A 25098-nucleotide genomic window follows, 5' to 3' on the forward strand; every position below is an offset into this window, starting at 1 on the left:
TAATGCACTGATGAACAGAGAAGCGCAGGTTGTGATAATGTTTTTTTCTTTCACAGGTTGTTTGCTGCTCAGGGGAGATCATTGAGAGAAGTGTGGGAGTCCTTGCCAGGGAAACCAACTCCTGGTTCTGCTGCATCTCACCTTCAGGGAGTTACCTCTTTTTCTGCCTTTCCTCCACCTTTTGTGTGTTGTATGATGGAGTAATAGTTAATGTGTGTGTGTGTGTGTGTGTGTGTATATGAGATACTTGGTAGTGGTGAGAAAACAAGGGATGAAGTAGAGGCATTCAGTTTCTCTAATACTTTGACCATCCTCTTACAAAATGGTCAGACTAATATATGGTATACTTGCATTCACTTTTGGCAGGTTGCCTAATGTGTACAAGCTGGTATACCTGCTAGTGTGATCATTCTAGAGAAGATAGAAGGGAGTTGAATTAGTAGAAAAAGTACACTGCCTCTGCTCTCTCCTGTGTTTCCTGACCTATAACTTTTTTTGATAGGTAATGCATGAGGGCTGGGTGAGGTGGGGTTGGGGGAGGGGAGGATGAGGGGGAAATGGGGGTAGTAGTCTTGTAGAGAGTAGTGTAGAGGGTAGTAGGACTCTTCCCTCACTCTTTCCTTACCTGTCTTCCTTCCTGCAGCACCACCTTACCCAGCTATGTGTGTGTGTGTGTGTGTGTGTGTGTGTGTGTGTGTGTGTGTGTGTGATTCTCCTACAATCTTAAGGATTACGTGTTGAACTTGTGGTTTGAGATCACATGTTTGACCCAGGATTGCTTTAGGCTGTGGATGAACACACACACAAAACCAAGTGTGTGTGTGTGTGTGTGCTCCTTTCTTGCTATTTTCTTCCCACGTCATTACATGTCTGCACTCATGTTTACTCTCTCCACAGACTGAGTGTGGGTCTTCCACAGATGCAGCTTGAAGTCTTTAAAGGAAATAAGGTTACAGGTAAGTGTAGGGCATGAGGGACACCATCTTACATGCTTTCTGATGTATGCTGTACTAAATAAATAAGTTGAAATGTTACTTCTGTGTTTATTTTACACTGGTGTGGTTATGTATATACAGCATATTATGATATGATGATATGTACATGATATATATGTATGTGATATATAATCTATTACTAAGGTATGCTATACTCATACATACAAGTATGCACAAACACAGTACTCAGCATAGGCATTGGGCCATCACCAGTGTCCACTACTTGTGGCCCCAAAAAATGGCATAAAGTATCAGTCTTGCCATGATGTCACAGCTTCACACAACTGACTCGTATCCTTCCCTCGGCAAGACTTGAGACACACTGATGGGAAGAAAGAAGTCAGCAGTGTGAAGCTGAGGGATGTGGTGATGACATGGATAGAGCTGTGATACTTACCACTAAAATGTTTCACTTTATGCTCACAGGGATCATGTTTTTCAGACACCCTGGCTGGGATCCAATACTTAAGATGAGTACTGTACATGCATAAAGACAGTCATACACATACACACATTCATATGCATACACTGCACATACAAAGTCATGCACACGTACACACATTCACATGCATACAGAGTCATTCTGGTCTCCAGCTCTGAGAAGTTATCAGTCCATTATGACATTTGGTTGTCTGCTTTCACACATTTTTTAATTGGTTAGCAGAGAATAGTTACAGGATGTAAGCCACAAAGTTGCACACTTATTACTAACAAAAGCACCAAAACATCCTAATCCTAGGCCAGGACAATGTGGTGTGTGGTTGAATGTGATGTGTGATTAAAGAAGAGAAAATAAAAAAGGTGAGTAAATCCAATTAACTAGTGAGATGAAAGGAGAGTCCTGAACGGTAAGTATGTGATACGATCAATTGCATGAATTCTGAAAGGGGAAAATGTGCCTATGAATGAAAAAAAAGTTTAAGCAATAGTATTCTGCTAACATTCAGGTATAGCAGATTGATGAACAAGGATTGGGGAACAATAACCATGAGTGCAGGCAGTGGAAATCAAGCATTTTAACATTGCAAATGAAGTGACAATATGAGGTGAGACCAAAAGTGTGTATGAGAGATATGGTCAGAGCAACTGTCTAGGTGGAATAGTGCACTAGGTGAGAGAGAGAGAGAGAGAGAGAGAGAGAGAGAGAGAGAGAGAGAGAGAGAGAGAGAGAGAGAGAGAGAGACAGGTGGTATGACGTTGAAAGAATGACAAATAATGACCTTGTTTCTTAAGAAAGTATAACTGAAGATGAAGGTTCTCAAAGGAGAGGAAAGCCACTTGAAAAGTGTAAGGATAACGATAAGGTGAAAGAGGTGTTATCAGCAGCCAAGTGCTTGCACAAGCAAGAAAGTAAGTGTGTGATGGGAAGAGATAGAGGCTCTTCTTTTATGGGTCTGAGAGAAGGTAAGGAGTTACACAGCATGATAGACTGGTGGATAGAACAGCAGAATAATTATCAGCCTGTATGATAGCACTGCAGAACAAAAGTCACCCCCACAACTGTTAAATGGGTTAAGCTGGCTTGAAGTGTCTTGGTTGGTTTGTCACACAGTACGATCACAATTCTTCTGTTTACATGCTATACCTATTCTCCACTAGGTGAACAGAACATAAGGCTGAATGTTTCCACCTGGCAGGAGATTTGAACTCAGACCAAGTGTCCTAACTGACCTCTACACCACCAACTGCCTCCTGATTTTAGAAGAACTTTGCAGAACCATTTAGAGCAAAGTGGTGCTGTTGTGGTCTTTCTTCTTCTTCATCTTCCTCTACCACCTCTTCTTCACTTGCATTACCTTCCTCTTCACTTCCTCCTTCCTCTTGCATTCCATTTTCTACCTCAGCAAAGTTCATGCCTGTTGTCCTGGAGATTGCCTGCAGAGTCTGGGCATCAACATAGTAGCTGGGATTTGCCTGTAAGTGTTTCCTCTATCAGTAAAATGTCTCTACTACCAGTCTCATCAATTCACATATATTCTTATTCTTAACATTAACAAGCTAAAAATTTCACGAACAAAAAATAACTTGTACAACTTGCTTTTGGTAGTTTAGTCTTCATTTCCTGCAAGATATTCAATGCTGACTTGAAGTTGTTATTAGCAGCAAAATATTCCACCATGACAGCATAAATATCGCCCTGTCTCACTGCAACCTCAATGTTTGGATCGGCCAACAGCTGCTGCATCTCTTGAATTGCTGCATCTCCATCAGTAACAAACATTCTGAAAATTGTAACACTCGTCACTTTCAGAACATTTACAGAATGACAGAAGGATATGATATTTATACAACTCGACAGTATACTCTGAATATTTCATGCTTACAACTCGCTTTTGGGTTGCCATGAGCTAATCAATAACTGAATGGTAGATTGAGGCAACCTGTCTGTTGTGTATCCTGAACACTGTCATTCCAGACATCAAGTTTTGCCTTTATTCTTACGACTAATTGTCCAGGTAATGTAATATTTACTTGTTTTTTCATCACTGGATATGAAAATAATAATGAACTACAACTATTAAAATTAATACGACTGAAATTGACAAGAAATGAACTAAATAGTTAAAGGTGTATATGTTTGTACTGTCTTTATTCTAAACTGATTATTTCATTGGATGAAGTGAAGGATCAACAAATGAGAAAAGATTAGGATCAAACTGCAAGTTTAGTACTTCACAGCCTCACACTTGACATCCCTGCATGATTCTTACCTTTTAATATTATTGAACTGGTTAACCTTCTCAAGTTTATACTTAAGTGAGGGCAGTCTCTCTTGGGTCTGAGGATCACTGGAGGAGGTGATGACTTTATAGGCTTCATTCAGAGCTCCTGCAGCCTTCTCATAGTTTTGGAACTCATCAATTTCAACCTGAAATACCATGAGTGTTATTTTCATTAATAAACCTGCTTTTAATACAAGAAATATAATGAAAAGTACACACAAATCTCTAGTCAAGAACAGCTGTAACTACCATACTGGTGATAAAAAGTTTAATGAAAAAAGAGGTCTGTTTCTGCTAAAGGCAATGATGGTATGGCATAAAAAAACACTATCCAAGGAAATGGTACAATAAATCAACACAAACTTGTGCACAAGAGTCATAGAAGCCAGCCAACAAGCCTGACGCCTTGGCCCTGGAGTAAAACTGTATTATGTTTCTCATGATATCAGGTTCTTTGCGCCAATCCAGACTCTGTAAGTAATTTGCTGCCATGATGTATATTTCTCGCTGCCGGCAGACGTTTGCAAAGTAGACAATGCGTTCCGTGTCTCCTGATTTAAGAAGGCACTTCATTGCCTTCACCTGAAAAAAGAAGCAATGAAAGCGTTTTAACTTTCAACAGAAAATATCAAATGACTTTGTATCTTATGTAAAAAAATCAATTTTGAACGATTACAGGTAACAACCTGGTAATACTGACTGGCCAAGGTTTATTTATTTACTTATTGAAGTAGTCAGGTTATTAACAAACTAATCTGTTTATAAACTTTATGAAATAATGCTGCTCCATAACTTTAGGAAATCATGTCATTGTGAATATTTAGTTTTAAAACCTCAATATGTTTGAAGCTATTAACTCACAGTGGAAAGTTTGACAAACTCAATGTAATGCACAACATGTTCAATACACAACCCACTACAACCTCTCATCACAGTACTAACCTTATTCCCAGCCTGAGTGAATTTCTTAGTTGCCAACTTGTAATTTTCTTGAGCATAGGCACATTCTGCAACTTTCTCTAGAATCTGATTTCTTGCCTTTTCATCTTTGGGCAAAGTGAATCGCTCTGCCAATTCCTCCGTCACCCACACGTTGTGCTCCACACACAAGTCAAGCGCCTCAAAATACTGCCCAAATAACGACAAACAATCAAACATCAAAATCAATTTGCATTTATTCAATTGCATCATAAGAAATACACTTTCTCCTTAGGTGTGCATATTCATTTTTTAACATGAATCTGATACATGAATATTGGTCTTTATATAAGAGGACCACTAGTCAAGGGAAAAAATTATGAGCAAAAGAAAACCCCCACAGATTGCCAGCTGCCATACAAATATCAGATGGAATGGTAAAAGAAACTGAAGATAGGTGTCTTGAAACCTTCCTCTTGAGAGAGTTCATCATTCCTTTCATTATGATGATTATTACTAGGCAAGGCTTAACCATGAGCAGTTTACAAGTGACAGATGCTATTTTTCTTACCTGTCTACCTGTGATGAGCAAAGAAACAGCTCTATCATACTGTCCATTTGAGATGAAGTACTGAGCACATCTTTGAATCAAAGCCGGGTCTGCACTTTCATCTAATTCTCCTGCAATTTGACCCACAGCACTAATCTGTCCAGACTTAAATGCCAGATCAACGGCCTTGGAGAGGAGCCCAGCTTTATGGTACAGCATAACGGCCTTGGGTAGCTGGCGTCGCTCGGAAGAGGAGAAGTAGCGGGCAGCATCAATCTGTTCCTGTGGTCCAGCCACCAGTGCCAGATTGAGAAGCTGATCTGGAAACACATCACACTGCATAAGTCAACTTTTTTCTTAGCTTGTGTTGAATATCCATTTTCTTGTTAAAGGAAGAATACATTAACATTCTTTCATCATGTTCCAGTTTCTAGACTTGTAAATGCTGGCTGTTAACATGGCTATATTCAAACCAAGCAATCTGAATAAAGTTACAAAGGCTATCATTACTATGCCTTAGCAGCTCCATTCTTACTGGTAGAAATGAGTGGCTTGTATACATTGTTTTTTATGTAAGAGGGAAAAAAATGTTGCTTGAATAAGTGTTATGAGACTTGCCATCAAATCCATTGTCTTTGCAAATCCTGATGGCGTTCCCATAAGCCTGAGCTCGTGTGAAGAAATGAATGGCCTCTTTCACTTGTGCCACATTCTCATACTGCCGGGCCAGGTGGTAGCAGGCTGCCCTGTAGACAAACGGACTACATCAGGAACAAAGAGAATGCATTAAAATGGAGCAGCAATATTTTGACAGGCATGCAGGTGATGTCAGCCTGGTATATAGATAGAATACTATGGCTGTTAGGTGGGAAGGATAATGGTAAGAATGAAGTGAAGCTCTTAGAGCCAAAAATGTGTCATCTATTACAGTGGCTTCCTCTTATAATTCTACCAGTGGAAATTTTGTTCTTTGATAATCTCTTTTCTAGACATTTCTAGTTACAAGAAAGGAAGACAGAGTTTATATGAGAGTGGTTCAACAATACACTGTATGGGTATAGTCTGTCAGTTTTAGAGAGAGAGAGAGAGAGAGAGAGAGAGAGAGAGAGAGAGAGAGAGAGAGAGAGAGAGAGAGAGAGAGAGAGAGAGAGAGAGAGAGAGAGAGAGAGAGAGAGAGAGAGAGAGAGAGAGAGAGAGAGAGAGAGAGAGAGAGAGAGAGAGAGATCCTCACACAGTTTGAGTGGTGCAAATCACTTCTCTGTCTCCCTTAAAGGCCAAAAAGTTAATATTAAAGATGCAAGTCAGTGGTAATGAGTGCGGGGGAGTCAACGGCTGGCTTTCCTAGGCTACCCACCGGTCACCAGTCTCGTTAGCAATGTCAGCAGCCTTCTGGAGATTGTTGCAGTAACAGTACACTCTCACAAGGGACAGGTGGTCGTGAGCAGCCTCATAAAACTGTAATGCTGTCTCCATCTCACTGGTGGACTCAAGGTACTGGGCCCACCATCGCCGCAATGCTCTGAAACCATTTGGAGATGTGGGAATAATTATCATAGCAATAATATCAATAATAACAATGATAACAACAACAGTAATAATGGTAATAGCAATAATAATGATAATAATAATAATAATAATAAAAACAATACTAATATATTACTATTCACTGAAAAAGGCAGAATATGGAAAAGTATAGGCATATGATTGAAAATATGAATATAATTGTGAAAAAAATAATAAAAATAATAAAAAACAATAAAAAAAGAAGAAAAAAATTTACTACCATGAGAAGTAACAATATTTGAACTCCTTCAAGAGGGATCACAACACTTATCCTCCAATTTCATGACATTTTTTGGCCACTCTTTACAAATCAGCACCTCGGTGGACCTTTTTTCTTTCTTTTTTTTCAGGGGAGTGTTTCTTTTTGTTGTCTTTGGCCATTGGCCCTAATACAAAAAGCATCACACATACTTGAGTAACCAGATATGGGGAAGTAGATGTGATATGCTTCTGTTCAGCTGCACTATTCTGTGGTACGCAAGTGTCTGCTTAAATATGCACATTCAGATTTCCTGCATACACTCCCACTCACCTATCCTTTGTGTGCATGATGTAATCCTCCAGCGTGGGAAGGTCATCAAACAACATTCGGGGAACCTCAAACCTGTGAGTGTCTGATTTCTCATAGTGGCTTATGGCTCCACTGTAATCCCCTGAAATAAATTGCAATATTATTTCATTTATTTCCACTCGTTTGTGAAGTTTTGTTGTTATTTTTTGGGTGTCTTGTTGTGTACCAAAGAATCATTATTCTGTTTGACCCCCAGAGAAAGAATGAAGGACATCTTGTTACTGAAAATTCCAAAACATCCCACAAGGCGAACTATTCTCACATTCATATGATTACATTAATTTTGTGTTATTTTGCATATCAACATTACAAATACAAAAATCTTAATATTGTAAAAGGCAACACAAGTTCTTTCCACTTTTCTGTACCTTTGCTCTCCAAGTGCTTGGCGTAGTTGTAGTGAGAAGAGCGCAGGTGAATCCTGTCGTGAGTCTCGGCCACTTCCAGCGCCTTGGACCACACGCCAGCATCCTGGTGGAGTCGGTTCAGCAGGTCGTGGCGGCCACAGCCTCGATACAAGCGTTCAGCCTCGTCCTGCAAGTAAATCAAGAAAATGAGTTATTCTAGCAAAGTTAATAATGGAAATATTTCAAGTTATATAAAAAATTCTACAACAGGAGAGGTCTTCACACTACAAGAATAAAAAAAAAAGATAAATTAATACAATAAAATCTTAATCATGAACTTACTGAGTGAAAAAAAAACTAGCTAATGAAAGAACATATACAATATATACTTATTTTCTTATTACCCTAACCCCAGTTTTCATCTTGATGGGACTGGTATGCCTTGCCAGAGAGAAGAGGTGAAACAGTGCAGAGCTATCAGTATCAATGTGCTTCTTATGTATAGTATCTTCAAGTGCCACAGTGTTACCAGCATGCCCAGTTGTAGAGCCAGCATGGCCACCCTTGCATCCAGCTGAGGTTCCTTCATGGCGTATCGCAGTGCTCGAGCTCCTCTGGCATGTCCCATGTTGCCCAGACACAGGGCCGCCACATCAAGCCTCTTGGTCTTGACACACATCTTGGCCATGTTCTCCCACACAGTCTCACTGGTTGTGCGTGTGTGTGTGTGCAAGCATATTTGATGGTGAATGATGCTTATGAAAAATATCCAAACTATATAATTTTTGTCAACAATGCATCTAAAGGAAGAGTTGCAAATTGATGTACTCAGTCACTTCTTACCACTTACTGCATCTATTCAATGAAAAATTCAATGTTTGAGATACCATAAGAGTAATTTTATCTCAACATTAGAGACATTTATCAGGGAATAGAAAGAATCGTTAAATTGCTCTGTATCAAAATTTGCAATTTGTTGAAAGAAAGAGTAACGTCACATACCTTTTAATAGTTTTGATTGCCTTGAAAGCATCATCCATATTGCCAATAGAAAGATAAAATGAAAAGTTGAGCATGGCATCTTTGGTGGACTTGTCGCAACTTTCCAGTCCGGTAAATTCCCTCATAACTTTCTGAGTCACAGCCTTGTTGTCTACCTGCTTGAGAGAAGGATGACATGATATCCTCAGCTCTTGATGTAAATGATTAATTACTGTAATCAATCTACCATAACATAAAGGCATGGGTATATCATGGATCAGCAAAATAACAAGTAAACAAATATACAAATAAAATAATAAAATAATAATTTCCTTATTTAATATGGATTAGGTACTTTTCAATCAAACAAGAAATAATATCACATTCTTAGGTGAAGTTACAAGTCTATATGATGTGTGTGTGTGTGTATTTACCTAGTTGTAGTTTTACAGGGCCTGGGCTTTATGCTCGTGTGGCCCCGTCTCCATATCTACACTTATCCAATCTTACTTTCAAAGTATGCACACTCGTTGCAGACACTACTTCTTCATTTAAACTGTTCCACGTCTCAATACATCTCTGCAGGAAACTATATTTTTTAATATCTCTCAGACATCTTCCTTTTCTCAGCTTTTTACTATGCGATCTTGTGCTTCAGATGTCATATTCTTCTCTCAAGATCAGTTTCTCATTATCCACTTGGTCTATTCCGTTGATCAATTTATAAACTTGTATCAGGTCTCCTCTCTCCCTTCTTTGTTCCAGAGTTGGTAGATCCATAGCCCTGTGTGTGTGTGTGTGTGTGTGTGTGTGTGTGTGTGTGTGTGTGTGTGTGTGTGTGTGTGTGTGTGTGTGTGTGTGTGTGTGTTGCTTTGCCTGGCCATGCTATATGGGATTACTAGCCTGGGATATAGATGGATAGACATATTCTGAGGGAACTGAATACTATATACCACAGAGCAAAGGTTCTTGCCTTTTTCTCAGCATCATGAGAGTTGAGGAGGTAGAAGAAAGGAACCTGGACCCCCAGAAGGCGGGAGAAGGAAGGGCTGAGGGCGAAGGCGTCCTGCACAATGTTGCCATGGTCAGGGCTCACAAACAGAGACACAAGCATCACTGCTGGCTGGAAAGAGAAGCATTTGTACTAATGGCTCCCTACTTGGCGAAGCAGCCTTTATATCCTTACTTCTAACTACTGCAGCATGTCAACTCAAAGAATCTTAACAGGTACATGTCATAGGTCAGACAGAAGTCATAATGTGTCAGGTAAGCCATACCTCCTTTCTTAACTCCACTTCCTGTCTACTTCTCTCTATTCTCACTCCCTTCTTGTTTCTACATTTCTCATACCACCACCCCATCTCCATCTATGCTTCCACTCTCTCTCTCTCTCTCTCTGATAAATAAAGACTAAAAATCCTGATAATTATGATTATTTTGTTAAAATTGTAGTGATAGATTACTCTTGTTAAAAATAAAGATAGAAAAGCTCTTTCATCAAGTAGGGAGTCAACAGTACCTACATAACATCTCTGTAAGTTAAAACTAAAAGATTAAATAACATCCTAAATAATATAAGTTAGGAAGCAATCCTATATCTTGTCTTCACTGTTACTGTACATGATAAATAACAATTGTATTGTAAAACTGTGGAAGTACCTTCTCTTCCTTGGAGGCTGATGACAAGTAATGGTCCTTTTGCTTCTTGGTGTTGTGGAGAGACTTGGCCTCACACACCAAGAGTCGAGGGTCCTCTGCATCCCACATGTGTGACATTACAAACCGACCACCAACTTCTTGAGCTGTTTCACGTTTGGCCCTGTGCAAATGAACATACTCTAACTCAAAGACCCATTCATTAGTCATTCAATAATATACAAGATACACATAAATATACTTTTCAAATCATCTTTCCTTTATTATAAACTAAAAAATCATAATGATAACATAAATATTGCTCCCAGCAGGTTGTTGAGACCAGGAGGTGGAGAGATTGGTAACAAAGAGGCACAACAACATCAGCCTCTCACCTGCTGTTGATTCCCTCCTCTTTGGAACTGACACTTTCTGCAGAATTGGGTGGTGCAGTGCCATCGACATCGTCATCCTCGGATCGTCCGGATGCAAAGTTGAAGTAAGTAAAGCTTTCACTCTCTATGTCCCATATATACAGCTTAGGGTCCGGTAAGAGGGACGTCTGGGCCACAGCGATGGAAACTCGAGTTCCATTGCAGTTACAACGAGCAGATATGATCTCACCAAAGTCTTTGATGTAATCGCCCATCTGCTTCCCCTGTGTGTGTGGCTTAGCTTCCCTGTAACACACGACAAAAGAGCTTGCATAAATTTGACATTTGTTAATACTATGAAATGAAGATCATAGCAAATAATGCCAGACTCAAAATGAATAAATGAGACACAACAATTCTATGGTTCTCATAAGACAGTTAATCATTAAAATTGTTGTCCTATTTGATTACACCAGGGGTCTCCAAACTTTTCAATGTAAGGGCCACATTATATATTTCCTACATTTAAGCGGGCCAAAGGAAAAAAAAAAAAGAAAAAAAAAAAAAAAAAAAAAAAAAAAAAAAAAAAATCAGTGCCAGTAATTTAATTTCCTCAGATATTAGAGTATGAACATGGAAAAATTAAAACATATCTTGTTGGAAAAAATCTGGGTAAACTAAATAGATTCCTGCTTTTAGTTTTATGCAACCAAATTAGTGTGACGAATGATACTGTCGTTTTGACTTCAAAATTTCATTGAAATTAGACTCTTTTTTCAAGGCCACCACACAAGGATTTGTTTGGCAGGCCGGATGAAATTATGTGGCGGGCCGGATGTGGCCCGTGGGCCATAGTTTGGAGAGCCCTGGATTACACTATGCAAATAATTTTAGCTTAGAATTTTTAAGATAAACAAAGTAATTATTCTGTTGATCAAAAACTACACACATTTCTTCATTGGTCAATGACAACAGACTTGTGGTGCACACCTTCTGGACAAGTCCCATAACTTGACAATTCCATGTATTGTTGCTGTAACAAGAAAGTTGCCACAAACATCGAGGCCAATTGGTTGACCTTCATTTTCTGTGAAGTTGAGTGTCTGCTTCACGGTGCCTTGCAGAGACCGGACTTGTATGTTATTTCCCTCAATGGCATAGATGCTGCCTTCATGAAGAACAGCACTCTCAGTCTCACATGCAAAGGAAGCTGTCAATGAAAAATGTATGTCATTTGCAGCACACATTTGTATGAAAAATACAGGCAACCCCTGCTTAACAAAGGTTCACACAACGAAATTCCGCTATAACGAAGGTTTCATTTTACTACCATCTGCTTGTTTAACGAACACCAAACTCGCTTTAACAAAGTTTTATTCAGGTAATTTTTTCCAAGTTTGAAAGCACCGCAGTATCACGCAAGCCGACAGGCTTTTGAATACACCAGCGCCTCTCATGGACAACACGTGCACCACTCACTCTCCCTGTTCAAAACAATACCAGCGTCGCTCAACTTACCACCGAAACGCCCTGCAATATCGCCTAGCATTGCTAAGAAGACCAGGAAGTCTCTACTCTCGAAGTGAAGCTGGATATTATTCACAGACACGAGAGGCAAGAAAACAAATAGCATTGCTCGCCACCATCTTGACTCCATCTACTGTTTCTACTATTTTCAAGTCAGCAGACTCTATTAAGAAGGCTGGTGAGACCGTATCTTCTTTGCAAGCTAAAAGAACCACCTGAACTAATGACTTTACAATGGATAAAATGGGAAGACTTGTGGAAATGTGGTACATAAGTTTTGTATGTGATACAATGATGCCCTTTGTTTACATTCCACAGGTTGCCGGTTAGTGTCTTTCCCGCTCCACTCTCCCTCCCTTCATAAATGTAAGATCATCAACATTATAAAGTTACGTACATATATACATTAGTGTACATTATAATGACTTCAATTAAACTGCCTAAATGTTTAACTTCATAATTTTTACTTTCGTTAAACCTTTCACTGTACTATGATGCACTCTCGCTTTGTTTACTCTCAATGGAAGTTCAAGTCAGGGGTTAAACTTGTTATAATCGGTTAGTTTAATGAAGTTTCACTTAACGAAGGGTATTTTTAGGAACGTAACCCTTTCGTTAAGCGGGGTTTGCCTGTACACACAATAACCAACTCAGTCATTTTCCCTTGAGCACAATTTTCAAGAAACAGAAATAATGATTTTGGTAAAACCTTTCGAAGAGATAATTTTTGATACTGGATTACTATTGATAAGTACCAATTAAAGTTTGATATTGTAATACATTTATCCTACATTCAAGTCTTCAATATAGCTAACACAAAATAACAGTGGCTTTCCATTCAACAGTACAAAGTGAGAGCACAGCTCATCACTAACTACAGAATCCACCGTACAAACCAACAACTCTGAGATGAGTCGCATCTGACGTTATTTCATACACCACCATTTTCTTCATGTTCCACAGCAGCAGGTGGTCGAGGGAGTTGTGAACACCGCGCACTTGGATCTCTGCCCTCAGCTCCAGGTGACTGCCTCCTGAGAACACATCCACTGAGAGCTGTGTAGGCGACACCTGCACCACTGACACCTGTTGGGAACACATACAAAGTGTAATAAAAAAAATTGTCCTAACATTCAAATCTTCAATCTAATCTGTATCAAATATATCATTGCCACCTTTGAAGCATCACAGAAACACTGAGAAATGTGTTTGTACAGCAGTCATTGCTTAGATCTGAACCTGGCAGAGCAATGAAGGGCAAACACTAGTCTGATCACCAGTAACCAAGTAGATTTTAGTTGGCATTAACTGTCTTATCACTACACACGTAAGTCAAACTGATGTTACTTCCAGGTGCAAATAGAGGATGAGAAGCAAACGTAAAGATCTCACCTGATCCTTGTAGCTGGCAACCATGTGCTGCTCATTCAGTATGTAAACATCACGGACTGTGTTCACACCCAGCAAATTCTGCGCTGATCCCCAAGCCACCTGGAGCCATCAAAGTAAACTCATATAATCACTGTACTCAACATACAAGTTATCAAACATGAAACACTATTGTACAAAGAACATTCAAATCACCTGCTTCACAGTCCCAGAGATGACGGTTGGATTTTGTAGCTTCCAATCCTTTTCTGGATCCCGAACATACTCCTCTTCTGTAAGCTTGCTTTCTTCATACTTCCACATGGCAACACTTCCCAGATTTGTTCCTGCACACAGAATATCTAGAAAACAGGGAAAGATTTTATCACCTGCTCCACATTTCTTACCATCCAACATCAATCCAGCTTCTATGATTATATATTAATTTAAGGTTTTGAATCATCACATTTATAAAAATACTAAACATTGAAATGAACATAGCATGACTTTGCTGCATTTCCACCTCAAGTTCACACAGCTGTCTCTCATACGCAAACACCTTGACCACCACTGTTATATGTATTAAGACAAACAAGTACCCACACTGATTCACTCTAAGAGACCAGTAAAAATATCCTTGTTGTAAGTTCTATAGTCCAGTGGTTCCCAAACTGGGGGAAATTTCCCCTTGAGGGAAATTTGAAGCTACCAGGGGGGAAATAATTACACAACCTAACTAAAAAAAAATCTCAGATGGATTTTCTCATGTCAGAGAGAGAGAGAGAGAGAGAGAGAGAGAGAGAGAGAGAGAGAGAGAGAGAGAGAGAGAGAGAGAGAGAGAGAGAGAGAGAGAGAGAGAGAGAGAGAGAGAGAGAGAGAGAGAGAGAGAGAGAAAATGCCTGTTGTAGATGGGCGGCGCCGTATCTACCAGTCGATTCACGTTCAAACATTAGCTCTCTTATACACCTGAAGGGGGAAATCTGGATGGTTGAACTGGGTGCAGGGGAAATGACAATAAAAAGTTTGGGAATCACTGTTCTATACTATAGATAATCAATACAATCAGAATACATCTGTTACATGGAAAAAAAGATTAATTCCATAGAAATATGTCACAAAAATGAAAATACTCACTTTTGTTTGAAGAGTAACTAAGACACATGACAAACTCTTGGTCTCTGTAGCTTGGTCCACGTAGGCTCAATACATTATTATCACCAGAATCCAAATTCCACAGACGTACAGAACTGTCTCCTGTAGACACTGCTAGGAGACCGGCACCAGCCCAGGCCACCTGGATGTCATTGGTCCTTCCACTCAGCTTGACCTGTACAGAAAAGATAGGCTTAGGTTCACTTCTCTAAAATAATATATTACAATAATTGTTTCCTGCATTATAGGTACTGCAATAGTATAAATATTATATACTCATTTAAGGTACTTGTCTGTAAAATCCACAAGTTTTGAAGTTAATGTTGCTTTAAAGAATCAAGGATTAAAAGCATACATTTGAATTTAGGGAAAGGATTACTACAGTGTTTGGATGCATACACCATGAATGTTTTCTCACTAATCATAGTCTCTTCCCAGGTTGAGTCAAACTAAAGGACAATACAATTCCAACTGATGAGGAGACCTTTGCAACTGTTGTCACAGCTGCATACAAGTAAAGTTACCCTGTTTATCTCCGTCACCGAGCCGTCCACGGCCACAGAGAACTGGCCCAGCACCAGACTCTCTGTGATCACCACCAGCAGGTTGCGGGACCCGTGGTGCAGCAGCCGCTTGATGCCGCCGTCTGCCTGCAGCACCTCCACACAGTTGCCAGTCTCATTCACGTGGTACAGCACACCTGGACCAGACAGCACCATTAACAACACTCAATCACTATTCTGAATTGTTGTATACATAGCAGGAGCAGCCAGCTACTCATGGCCTGTACTCTAGCACATCAATCTCTTATAATGGCTCTACAAAGAAATCTGCAAATAATGTTTATGATAAAATAGTAATTTAATACAGTAGCTATTTGAAATTTAAGAATTTACAATCTTGAGCCAAACTGATGACTATGTAATGGCTTCTATCTAAATAATCTAGAATAACTAATGATGACAAGGCTCACACACCAGTAGATGATCCCAGGAAAAAGTTCAGATTATCCTTTGCAGTTCCCATCATGCCAAGGTGTTTGTGGCCTGTTCTTGGTCGCCAAGAACTGAATATGTCCAGAGCTCTTTCATCACCACTCACTGCTGCACGAGCAAGGCCGCTGAAACAGTGCCCCATTAATTAGTGAACCACATTCCTTTACATTAATACTATATCAAGTCCAAATACTGACATTATGCACCCAGTGGTGTAATTCACCTCGGTCGCCTGCTGGTCACCCAGCCAGTCTTCCCCATTATGGAGCGAGCTCAGAGCTCATAGACTGATCCTCGGGTAGGACTGAGACCATAACACACTTCACACACCGGGAAAGCGAGGCCACAACCCCTCGAGTTACATCCTGTACCTATCTACTGCTAGGTGAACAGGGGCCACATATCAAGAGGCTTCCCCATTTGCCTCACTGCGCCGGGACTCGAACCCGGCCCTCTCGATTGTGAGTCGAGCGTGCTAACCACTACACTACACAGTGTGTGTATGTGTGTGTGTGCCTTACTTTATGTCCAGAGGAGGAAGAGTCTTGTCTGCAGCAGTATTAACTCTGTATACAACTTGAACCAGTGGATCTTTCAGTTCATGTGTGAATACAGTCTGAAGGTCCCCAGAATTATCTACTCGCCAGCCAACTGTTGCTCCAGACTGGAAAAAAAAGGTAAAGTTATCACTGTAACAAGCATTACTCTGAACTAAAATGAATAATGAATTTGTTGTGTGAGAAATTGTAGATTTTTTATGATTTTCTGTCAATCAATTAAAGGAAAAAAAAATATATATATAATAAGCTGGCACACTTTTTCCTTTCAGACATAATGCAAGTTTCAGTTTGACCAAAAGAAACAAAAAACATACAGCATCTGCCGATATAAGTCTTGTTCCCGCAGCGCTGAACAGCAGCACAGATATGGGTGCCCGGTGCAGGCTCTGGATCTCACGCAGTTCATGTTCATGGTCATTCCACAGGAAGAGTTCCCCAGACTCCCAACCCACGGCCATGACCCGCTTGCTGGGGTGCCACACCATGGAGGTAACTTGTGCCGTGGGATGTGGCGGAATTTCCACCTCCTCGCACAGCTTGCCCTGATGATCAGTGCCACTTATTACACACGTACTGTACTTTACACACAATCAAACACATCTTCTGCACAACATGCTCTCTCTGTGACATATGAAACTCCATCCAAAACACAAGCCCAGAATAAATAAAAACATCAAAGACAAAGGAAAATTTAATTTAACACTTATCTAAAAATTATAAAGTGACATCAGTTGCAAGACACATTTTCATTAATGCAAAAACAGTGATGATAGTAAGTCACAAACAAAGGCTACTTTTGAAGAGATATGATGACAAAGGAACCCAAAACTGTACCTCTCCAGTATAAACATTGACAGTGCCCCCCTTCTCCTCGCTGTAAGCAGCCACAGCGAGACATGCTGACTGGGCATGCCATGCTATGTGTGTATTGATGGCACTGGTGTGTGGGCTGTCCACAATGCAGTCAAAGTACAGTGTCATCTTGAATCTGGAATGACAATTAGAAGTAATCATCAATTGCAGCTATAGATAGATCCTTCTTGTAGGCTGTGGTTGTTATGATATTTTGTGAATACATACTTGGTAAAGACTGGCACATCAACAGATTGCAACCCAACTTAGTAACATTGCAAAAAAATGGAAATTACCTGCAGGAGGCAGGCCAGCTAACCTGGGACCACACAGTGACATACCTATGTGCCCATTAGCACTTTCATCACCAGGCAAGGTCTGGGCTGGTTTGGATATTCTTTTACTCTTGCACCAATCTCAACATGAGTTTTCTTAACTTCCTCATCAGATACAGCTTCTCATTCTGATTAACTTAAAGCCCATATATATATTCACACAAAATATTCATTTTTTGGGGGGAAGCAAGCTCACTTGCTCCTGTGACAACACTTGGAAGTGACACACACGTGTGACGCAGACAGGCGGGCTCTGATCTTTACCAGTGAAGATGCATTCATTTACATATGCATATGTTATCCCTTTTGCACCAGTATGGTTGGTTCTTTTATATAGGATTGCAGCCACAGGCCAATTAAAAAAAAATCACAGAATTGATTCAGCCAATCATAAAACCAAATTTCATCCTGAGGAGGGAAAAGCAGCTGTTTGAAACACTACTGGAATTATTCAGAGGAAGATGTCTGTCTGTGATGTGTGTTGCCCAAATATTCCCAATCCATTGCCAGATTTTGCAAAGATACATAAAGTAACATCATATTCATTTTATAGTCTTGGCAGTTAGATTAGGTTAATTTTGAATGATTTGCAGCACAAACAACAAACAGATTAATACAAAGCAGGCTGAAAACTACCAGAAAAAAAGTGTAGACTAGAATAGAGTGAAATTTTTACCCAGTTGATTGGTTAAGACTGATCAGTTCATGAAGTTTGCCAGTATTGTACGTGGTCCCTTCAGCGTGTTACTCAAATCTTAACAAGCGTCATTATCTTCCCGGGAAATACACAGCTAGCGTCAGGAAATTATTAGACTAAGCTTCTTTCCACATTCCCCACCACAATTGTTAACGTTTGTGATAGATGACACACAAATCACCATCCAGACTATCACCACAACCATAAATATTTACAGCATTCATAACCTTAGGCAGTTCGTGACACAATATCCCACAAATCTATCACACACGTCAATGTTATTATGTTATACTCACAGCTCTATTAGGACGGTTTAGGAGAAGTCACAGCACCACCATAGCACCACCACAGCACCGGAATCACCTCATATTAGCCACACTCACCACATGCCAGCCAAACACAGCTGATCCACGACACACGAATCAGGAATGCGATGCGGGGTAAACAAACAGTCAGAATTATACAAAATGAATATTACTTGACTACAACTCCTCTTTCACGCATAACTATTCGTGTATATTTATGCTCTCTTATATTCTGTAGTCAAAAGAGAGAGACGTGCGTGATTTATCGTAACTTAAATAAGGAGTTACAAAAGGCTCATGCTGCGGTTTCCATGGCAACGGTGTAAACAAATGCCTGATGTCTGAGTAGTGTGGCCGGGTCTTGATTAATTTTCTATTACGAAGGACCTCCTGGGAATTCAAGCAGTGATATAACGTCAATTTATTGCTGAGCTGTCTACTTTCACTACACTGGTGCAAAGTTATTCTATCATTGAGGGGAAGTTAAAGACATAATGAGGAAGAAGAGAACTATATACTAGTGGTTGAGAAGTATTCATCTTAGCAGAGACAGTGCGTGAGATTTACTAATATTTCAGTACTGGAATGACATAAAACTAAGATAACTGATAAGAAAGTGAGTGAAAGGAAACCTGAAATGGAACTTGTGTCTATCATATGAGGTAGCCAGGAAGTCACCACAATGACGGCCAGAATAGCTTATTGCACGGACATGGAAAAGTCTGTTCTGTCCAATAACTTCGAGAAAAGAGGCTGGATACAAGTGGGCCCAGATGATGAGTGGAACTTCTATTGGTAATTACTTATTAGTGAAATCATACCTACTTGGCTTGATAATATGGAAACAGATAGAATAAAACGTACTGTAGGTAAATATCACTGGTGGATGTTATTTGTAAGTGTTTGTGTGTTTGGCAGGGCCGGGGCGCAGACATGCCGCTCTCTCTTCAGTGTCGACAGTGGCTACCGCATGAATGACAATCAGTAAGTGCCAGACTACAATAATTAAGTCACTCGGTCTACACGCGGCAGTGCATATACAAAAATTTTACCTACATGTGACCCTTTAAATAATCCTTGTCAATGTAATGGTCTACTGGATTCATGTTCCCTATACAACAACTCCACCACTCCAAACACAAACTTATGTCCCTTTATAACGAAACCTTGTGGAGATGGAAGCCGTTACTGTCATTACCAACGATAACGGTTTTTTCTACTCATTTCTGTTATATCCCTCATGCCACTTATCAAATGTATCCAGCCTTTCTAAAGAATAAGTGTCTAATATTACACCTTAAGCTTAGTCTCATCAACTTGCATCTCTTCTAGGATGATCAATCACTTCCCAACACACTACGAGCTCACCAGGAAGGATCTCTTAGTGAAGAACATCAAGCGTTACCGCCGGGAGCTGGAGCGAGAAGGGTCCCCGCTGGCTGCCAGGGATGCTACAGGTGATTTGTCTCCTCTATACAGTGAAGTGTGTGTGTGTGTGTGTGTGTGTGTGTGTGTGTGTGTGTGTGTGTGTGTGTGATGACACGTGTCTGGAAATGTTTGGAAATATTTAATAGCAAATGTCTTATCTCACTTTAGCAGTCTTTGATGGAAATTACTAGTATTTTTCAAGGGTATTTTTACCATTCTATTGATGATTATGTAAGGATTCGGCACCACGGAAGGGAAAAACATAATTGAGAACTTCCTTGGTTTTTAAATAAACAATCCAACGTATAATCAAAAGTATTTCAACATATAGCCATCTTTAATGTTCCTCTCCCGTGCGTCACCCTTCCTCTCACGGCGTACTGTAGGAAGATACATTCATCTGGACTTCCTCCCCACCACCTTCATGCTGCCGGCGGACTACAATCTTTTCGTGGAGGAGTTCCGGCGGAATCCCAACACTACCTGGATCCTCAAACCCGCGGGCCGCTCGCAGGGTGTGGGTAAGTGTGCTGCCGGCGACACTGAACACTGATTCTGAACCTGAACCTCCACTACTTCCGAAAGACTGTAATTTAGTTGGAGTGACGCGGGTTTTTAAGGGCGTTTATACTGTTCTGGTGATATTAACGAGTTTTCTACATTATTAACAGATGAAACATTTTTGAAAACCAATGATCTCTAGTTTTGACCTCTGAAAGTAGTTGTGGTGAGGAAGCGAAGAGTTTCTGAACACGGACTCATAACAGAACACAAACATTTCCTTAGATTAACAGACATTTCCCCTCTTGCGCTCCGTTGCTTGACAGGGATCTTCCTGGTGAACAAGCTGGCGCAGATCAAGAAGTGGTCCCGGGACACCAAGAGTTCCTTCAATCCAGCCCTTGTCAAGGACACCTACGTCATTTCTCGCTACATCGAGAACCCTCTCCTCATCGGCGGCAAGAAGTTTGATTTAAGAATGTAAGGGACTTTTTTCATGATCGCAATCTTTTGTAATTCGTCTTATCCTTTACTTATTTTCCTCTCTCCCTCTCTTGTTTTCCGCTCCAATGTTAGTGAAGAATGTTCTAACGCAGTCTGTAGCTCTTGGATTTCTTAATCTTTTTCTTCTTCCTCTTTGTGGGGTTCACGAAATAATGTATAATATTGCAAATCCTTTCATTTTTCATGGGTGGAAAGAAATGAGAAATATTTCTACGTTTTGAAACAAAGTTCTACGAATGCAGCGCTTTTTATTCTGCCATTTTTCATGAACGAAGAAAAGAAACAAAGGAAAAGAGTATTTACGTATTTCTAATATATGATAAAAAAAAAGTAGAGTATATTTGAAATCTAAATAATCTCACACTTTTACAGCTCGTTATGCTTTTTCTTTCACTGATATAACCAAAGGCAAGTACTTAAATACATTGTTGTTCTTTCTTAACTAATCTCTTACTATTGTTATTTTACTAAAAGTATCTATCTTCTTTTTAACATATGATAAAATGTTCGGTAAATTTTCTTACTTAATTGTTGGTTGGCGAGGAGTAATTCAAAACATGCATCGTGACTTCCTGCCTGCGACTCAACTCTTCCGGCGTCACGTGCGAGCGATGTAGTGTTAACTGCGACAATGCATCACCGTCATTACTCGCGCGTGCATGACGGAACTAAAGGGAGGAGATCGGTATTTGTACATTTGGAAAGTTAGGCAACAACAAAAGTTCCACCAAAATCTTAGAAAAAAAAAAAAAAAAAAAAACAGATTTCTCACCAGACAACATAAGCCACACTAGAGATTCATTGATTGGACGGCTTTCTAAATTGACCTTTTTCGTTGTTACAGGTACGTGCTGGTGACGTCTTACAGGCCCCTGAAGGCGTACATGTACAAACAAGGGTTCTGCCGGTTTTGCACGGTTCGCTACGATACATCGGGGCAAGAACTTGACAACATGTTCGTGCACCTCACAAACGTTTCCATCCAGAAGCACGGCGTGAGTTCTCCTGTCAACGTGCTCTCGTGTTTGCCTTCTTTACATTTGCCTTACTTTCACAAACGTTTCCATTCACTGTCCTCTCTCTCACAAACGTTTCCATTCACTGTCATTCCTCTCACAAACGTTTTAATCTACTTGCCTTCCTCTCTTTTAAAATCCGTGTACCTTCCTGCAAATTTGTAAAGCCTTCTACGAGTGAAGTTGCGGCATGTAAGTGTTTCGAATTCTTATGTAAAACGTTCAAAGGGCAATATCTTTTACAGGAGGAATACAACAGCGTGCACGGAGGGAAGTGGCCCGTGCGTACCCTTCGGCTTTACCTGGAGGGCACGAGAGGCAAGGCACGCACAGACAAACTCTTCGCAGATGTGACGTGGTTGGTGGTGCATTCCCTGAGAGCCGTGGCCCCCATCATGGCCTCCGACAGACACTGCTTCGAGTGCTACGGCTACGACATTATCATCGACGACCAGCTCAAGCCTTGGATGATTGAGGTACTGCGGTGTGTCCTGCTTCCAAGGCCCGCCCGCTGAATCAAACACCTTGCTCTCTCGACATTGTCAAAAAACACATATGAAGATGATTGATCGCATTTATCCCTGTCTTTTAGCTGACTGAGTGGGCTTTTTTTTTTTAGTTTCTTTGTTGTCCTTGGCCAATCTTTGCCTTTCGCATAAAAAAAAAAAAAATCTAAAAAAGTTTTACTCTTGCAGAAATAATGTAGAATTGTTAATATGTACTAAAACCACCACCACCACCACCACCACTACCACATACTATAAATATTACTTTCCCCCCACATATCTCTCGACAGTTATCGTACATCGTGAAGCCCACCGTTAAGATTTCCCACACTCCTATTCCTCCCTTGGTAACACTGCCTAATTATGAGATGGGGTAATTTATTTTGAAATTATATAGTAGAAAATTCTACAGGGAGAAATCTTCGTGGCGCTGATACTGATTAAATTATTGAAGCATTATTATTACGAGTGATATGACAAAGGGGGTGTTGTTATGAGTGAAATGATGCAAAGGTGGTAGTGTTTTAAGTGAAATGATACGCGGTGTTGTTATGAGTGAAATGATAGAGGTGGTGTTGTTACGGGTCAATGATACAAAGGTGTTGATACTGGTGAAATGATACAGAGGTGGTGTTGTTATGAGTGAGATGATACAGACAGGTGTTGATACGGGTGAAATGACAGAGATGGTGTTGATACGGGTGAAATGACAGAGATGGTGTTGATATGGGTGAAATGACAGAGGTGGTGTTGTTACGGATGAAATTATACAGAGATGGTGTTGTTACAGGTGAACGCGTCGCCCTCCATGACCTCCACCACCGCCAACGACCGCATCATGAAGTACAAGTTGGTGGACGACATCATCAGCATCGTCCTGCCTCCTGACGGCGTCCCGAAGTCAGTACAAGTCTTGCCACACCATCTTCATACATCCTTATTCCCACTGTGTAGAAGACTGACCCGCTCGAGTTAACCTTTTCCATCTATTTCTATTCATTACTCCTCTTCTTGTAGTTCTAGTTTATTCTGTCACGCTTCAGTTTATCTATGTCACGATTCACAATTCTTATCTTTCCATACCACTGCTTAACTCCTTCAGTACTGGGACGCATTTTTACGCATTTTGGGTAGGATTAGACGATTTTATTTGCATTAGGAAGGGTTTACGGGGGTCTGAAATTAATGGCAGGAATCTTCAGTTTTAATCCCCACATAAGTCTCTGAAGCTGTATTATATCACTAAAGAGTAAGCAGAATGAATATGAAGACACGTCATAGAATTGAAGGGATTAAATCTGCTTGTAATACTCTTCTTAATCTGCTTGTAATACTCTTCTTAAATTCGCTTGTAATACTTAAATCTGCTTGTAATACTTTCCTTAATCTGCTTGTAATGCTGCTTGTAATACTTAAATCTGCTTGTAATACTCTTCTTAATCTGCTTGTAATACTCTTCTTAATCTGCTTGTAATACTCTTCTTAATCTGCTTGTAATAATCTTCTTAATCTGCTTGTAATACTCTCCTTAATCTGTTTGTAATACTCTTCTTAATCTGCTTGTAATACTCTCCTTAATCTGTTTGTTTGTTAATTCTGTTTTCGTTTTTGTTACTCTATTCGCAATGCCCAAACTTATTTGCCCTTTTTGCTATTAAGAATAAAAGAAAGAATGAACTTATAAGCTGCACGATTATTTCAAAAGGAACATAATCTTCCACATCTCAGGATGATAAATTCCTTTCGATATTTGCTGCTGTTTTCTCGATAACATAGCTTTCATATAGTTTAATTCCTGTTATCCTCGTCCATAATTGTCAAATATAATTTTTCTTTAGAGTTCCTTATGCATTTGATTTATGAATTTACTACAGTCATCTACCATGGACTCTATTTGAGAGAAAATAATTGTTTTCTCATTCCTTTTAAAAGCTAACAATAGCAAGCTTAAACCAACACTTGTTGTCTTATGTGTTAACGTTATGAGCCTTGTCAACATCTAGTTCGTGCCACACACTTGTTCCTCACTGCTGTTGATTAAGAGACAACTCAGTCACTTCACAAAGACTCATTGCTGGTGTTCCTGGTTCTGCCTCCTCGCAGCGTGCACTGGAACAAGATTCCCGCCAACGACAAGAGCGGAGACTTCGAACTTCTGCTGGACGAGGAGCTGTACCAGAACAGCGACCACTCCGCCACCCACCGCGGCAAGAACTCCGACAGGCACTCCGCCCCGCGATGGAAATAACCCTCGACCAAGAAGTGTGTGAGGCCAACCTCCACACTTCATCCTCGGCACCAGACAGACAGCACGGCACCACCACACGGAACAGGAGCTGAGAGGACGCCGGCCACGCCTCGCCCCGCTAGCAAAGCTGTGCAGTCCCAGATGGAGATGGCGTATGGAGAGACGAGATGAACTATACAGTAGACGGATCTGCCGCCGCCATCGCCTCCACCACCTCCATCAAACAACCTTCTCCCGAATGTCTTACCTTGTGCTGACACTGACTACAGTACTCTGTCTTTCCCAAGTGAAAAAGGATGTTTTGATGATCCGACAAGCTATAGAAGCAGTCATACTCATGATACGTAAACTATACACATAGATACTCGTGCAAGTGTTTGCATCCCTGTCAAATCTATTGAACCATCTACGCTCTTTTGCTAATCAATGTGATCGACTCGATGGTCA

General features: G+C 40.3%; 2 protein-coding genes across 3 annotated transcripts; one reads left to right on the plus strand and one right to left on the minus strand.

Annotated features, from left to right (window-relative positions):
• Positions 1–1027: 1027 nt before the first annotated feature.
• On the minus strand, positions 1028–18589 carry LOC123510541 (intraflagellar transport protein 140 homolog). 2 transcript variants are annotated; one of them, XM_045265798.1, is made up of 26 exons: positions 18527–18589; positions 17094–17247; positions 16574–16801; positions 16221–16363; positions 15682–15824; positions 15229–15404; positions 14687–14879; positions 13769–13914; positions 13577–13675; positions 13081–13270; positions 11648–11867; positions 10679–10963; positions 10308–10467; positions 9622–9771; positions 8670–8824; positions 8197–8374; positions 7689–7854; positions 7282–7402; positions 6541–6705; positions 5805–5932; positions 5208–5506; positions 4661–4846; positions 4082–4300; positions 3707–3864; positions 3034–3217; positions 1028–2909 (listed from the first exon to the last, which is right to left on the minus strand). In XM_045265798.1, the coding sequence occupies exons 2-26, from the start codon at positions 17238–17240 to the stop codon at positions 2694–2696; spliced, it is 4455 nt and encodes a 1484-aa protein (XP_045121733.1). In that variant the 5' UTR covers positions 17241–17247; positions 18527–18589; the 3' UTR covers positions 1028–2693. The 2 variants fall into 2 exon arrangements, with proteins under 2 accessions (XP_045121733.1, XP_045121732.1); XM_045265797.1 differs by having other exon boundaries at positions 18440–18584.
• A 197-nt stretch (positions 18590–18786) lies between these two features.
• LOC123510436 (probable tubulin polyglutamylase TTLL1) lies at positions 18787–24959 on the plus strand. Its single transcript, XM_045265624.1, has 9 exons — positions 18787–19243; positions 19367–19432; positions 19781–19905; positions 20263–20397; positions 20704–20857; positions 21726–21876; positions 22143–22373; positions 23194–23303; positions 24507–24959. Exons 1-9 carry the CDS (start codon positions 19131–19133, stop codon positions 24649–24651), a joined length of 1230 nt encoding a protein of 409 aa, XP_045121559.1. The 5' UTR covers positions 18787–19130; the 3' UTR covers positions 24652–24959.
• The last annotated feature ends 139 nt before the right edge of the window (positions 24960–25098 follow it).

The sequence above is a fragment of the Portunus trituberculatus genome, chromosome 29 (genome assembly GCF_017591435.1).
Source record: "Portunus trituberculatus isolate SZX2019 chromosome 29, ASM1759143v1, whole genome shotgun sequence".
Lineage (NCBI taxonomy): Eukaryota > Metazoa > Arthropoda > Malacostraca > Decapoda > Portunidae > Portunus > Portunus trituberculatus.

What these genes read in the sequence shown, in the direction of transcription:
- LOC123510541 (XM_045265798.1), bottom strand. Translation starts at nt 17,240, where the DNA reads ATGACACTGTACTTTGACTGCATTGTGGACAGCCCACACACCAGTGCC. An exon ending in TCTCTGGGACTGTGAAGCAG is followed by an intron (nt 13,676 to 13,768) that starts GTGATTTGAATG and finishes TGATGGCTCCAG; the next exon opens with GTGGCTTGGGGATCAGCGCA. An exon ending in GACTCATCTCAGAGTTGTTG is followed by an intron (nt 11,868 to 13,080) that starts GTTTGTACGGTG and finishes TTTCATTGACAG; the next exon opens with CTTCCTTTGCATGTGAGACT.
- LOC123510436 (XM_045265624.1), top strand. Translation starts at nt 19,131, where the DNA reads ATGACGGCCAGAATAGCTTATTGCACGGACATGGAAAAGTCTGTTCTG. An exon ending in GGGCCGCTCGCAGGGTGTGG is followed by an intron (nt 20,398 to 20,703) that starts GTAAGTGTGCTG and finishes GTTGCTTGACAG; the next exon opens with GGATCTTCCTGGTGAACAAG. An exon ending in TCAAGCCTTGGATGATTGAG is followed by an intron (nt 22,374 to 23,193) that starts GTACTGCGGTGT and finishes GTGTTGTTACAG; the next exon opens with GTGAACGCGTCGCCCTCCAT.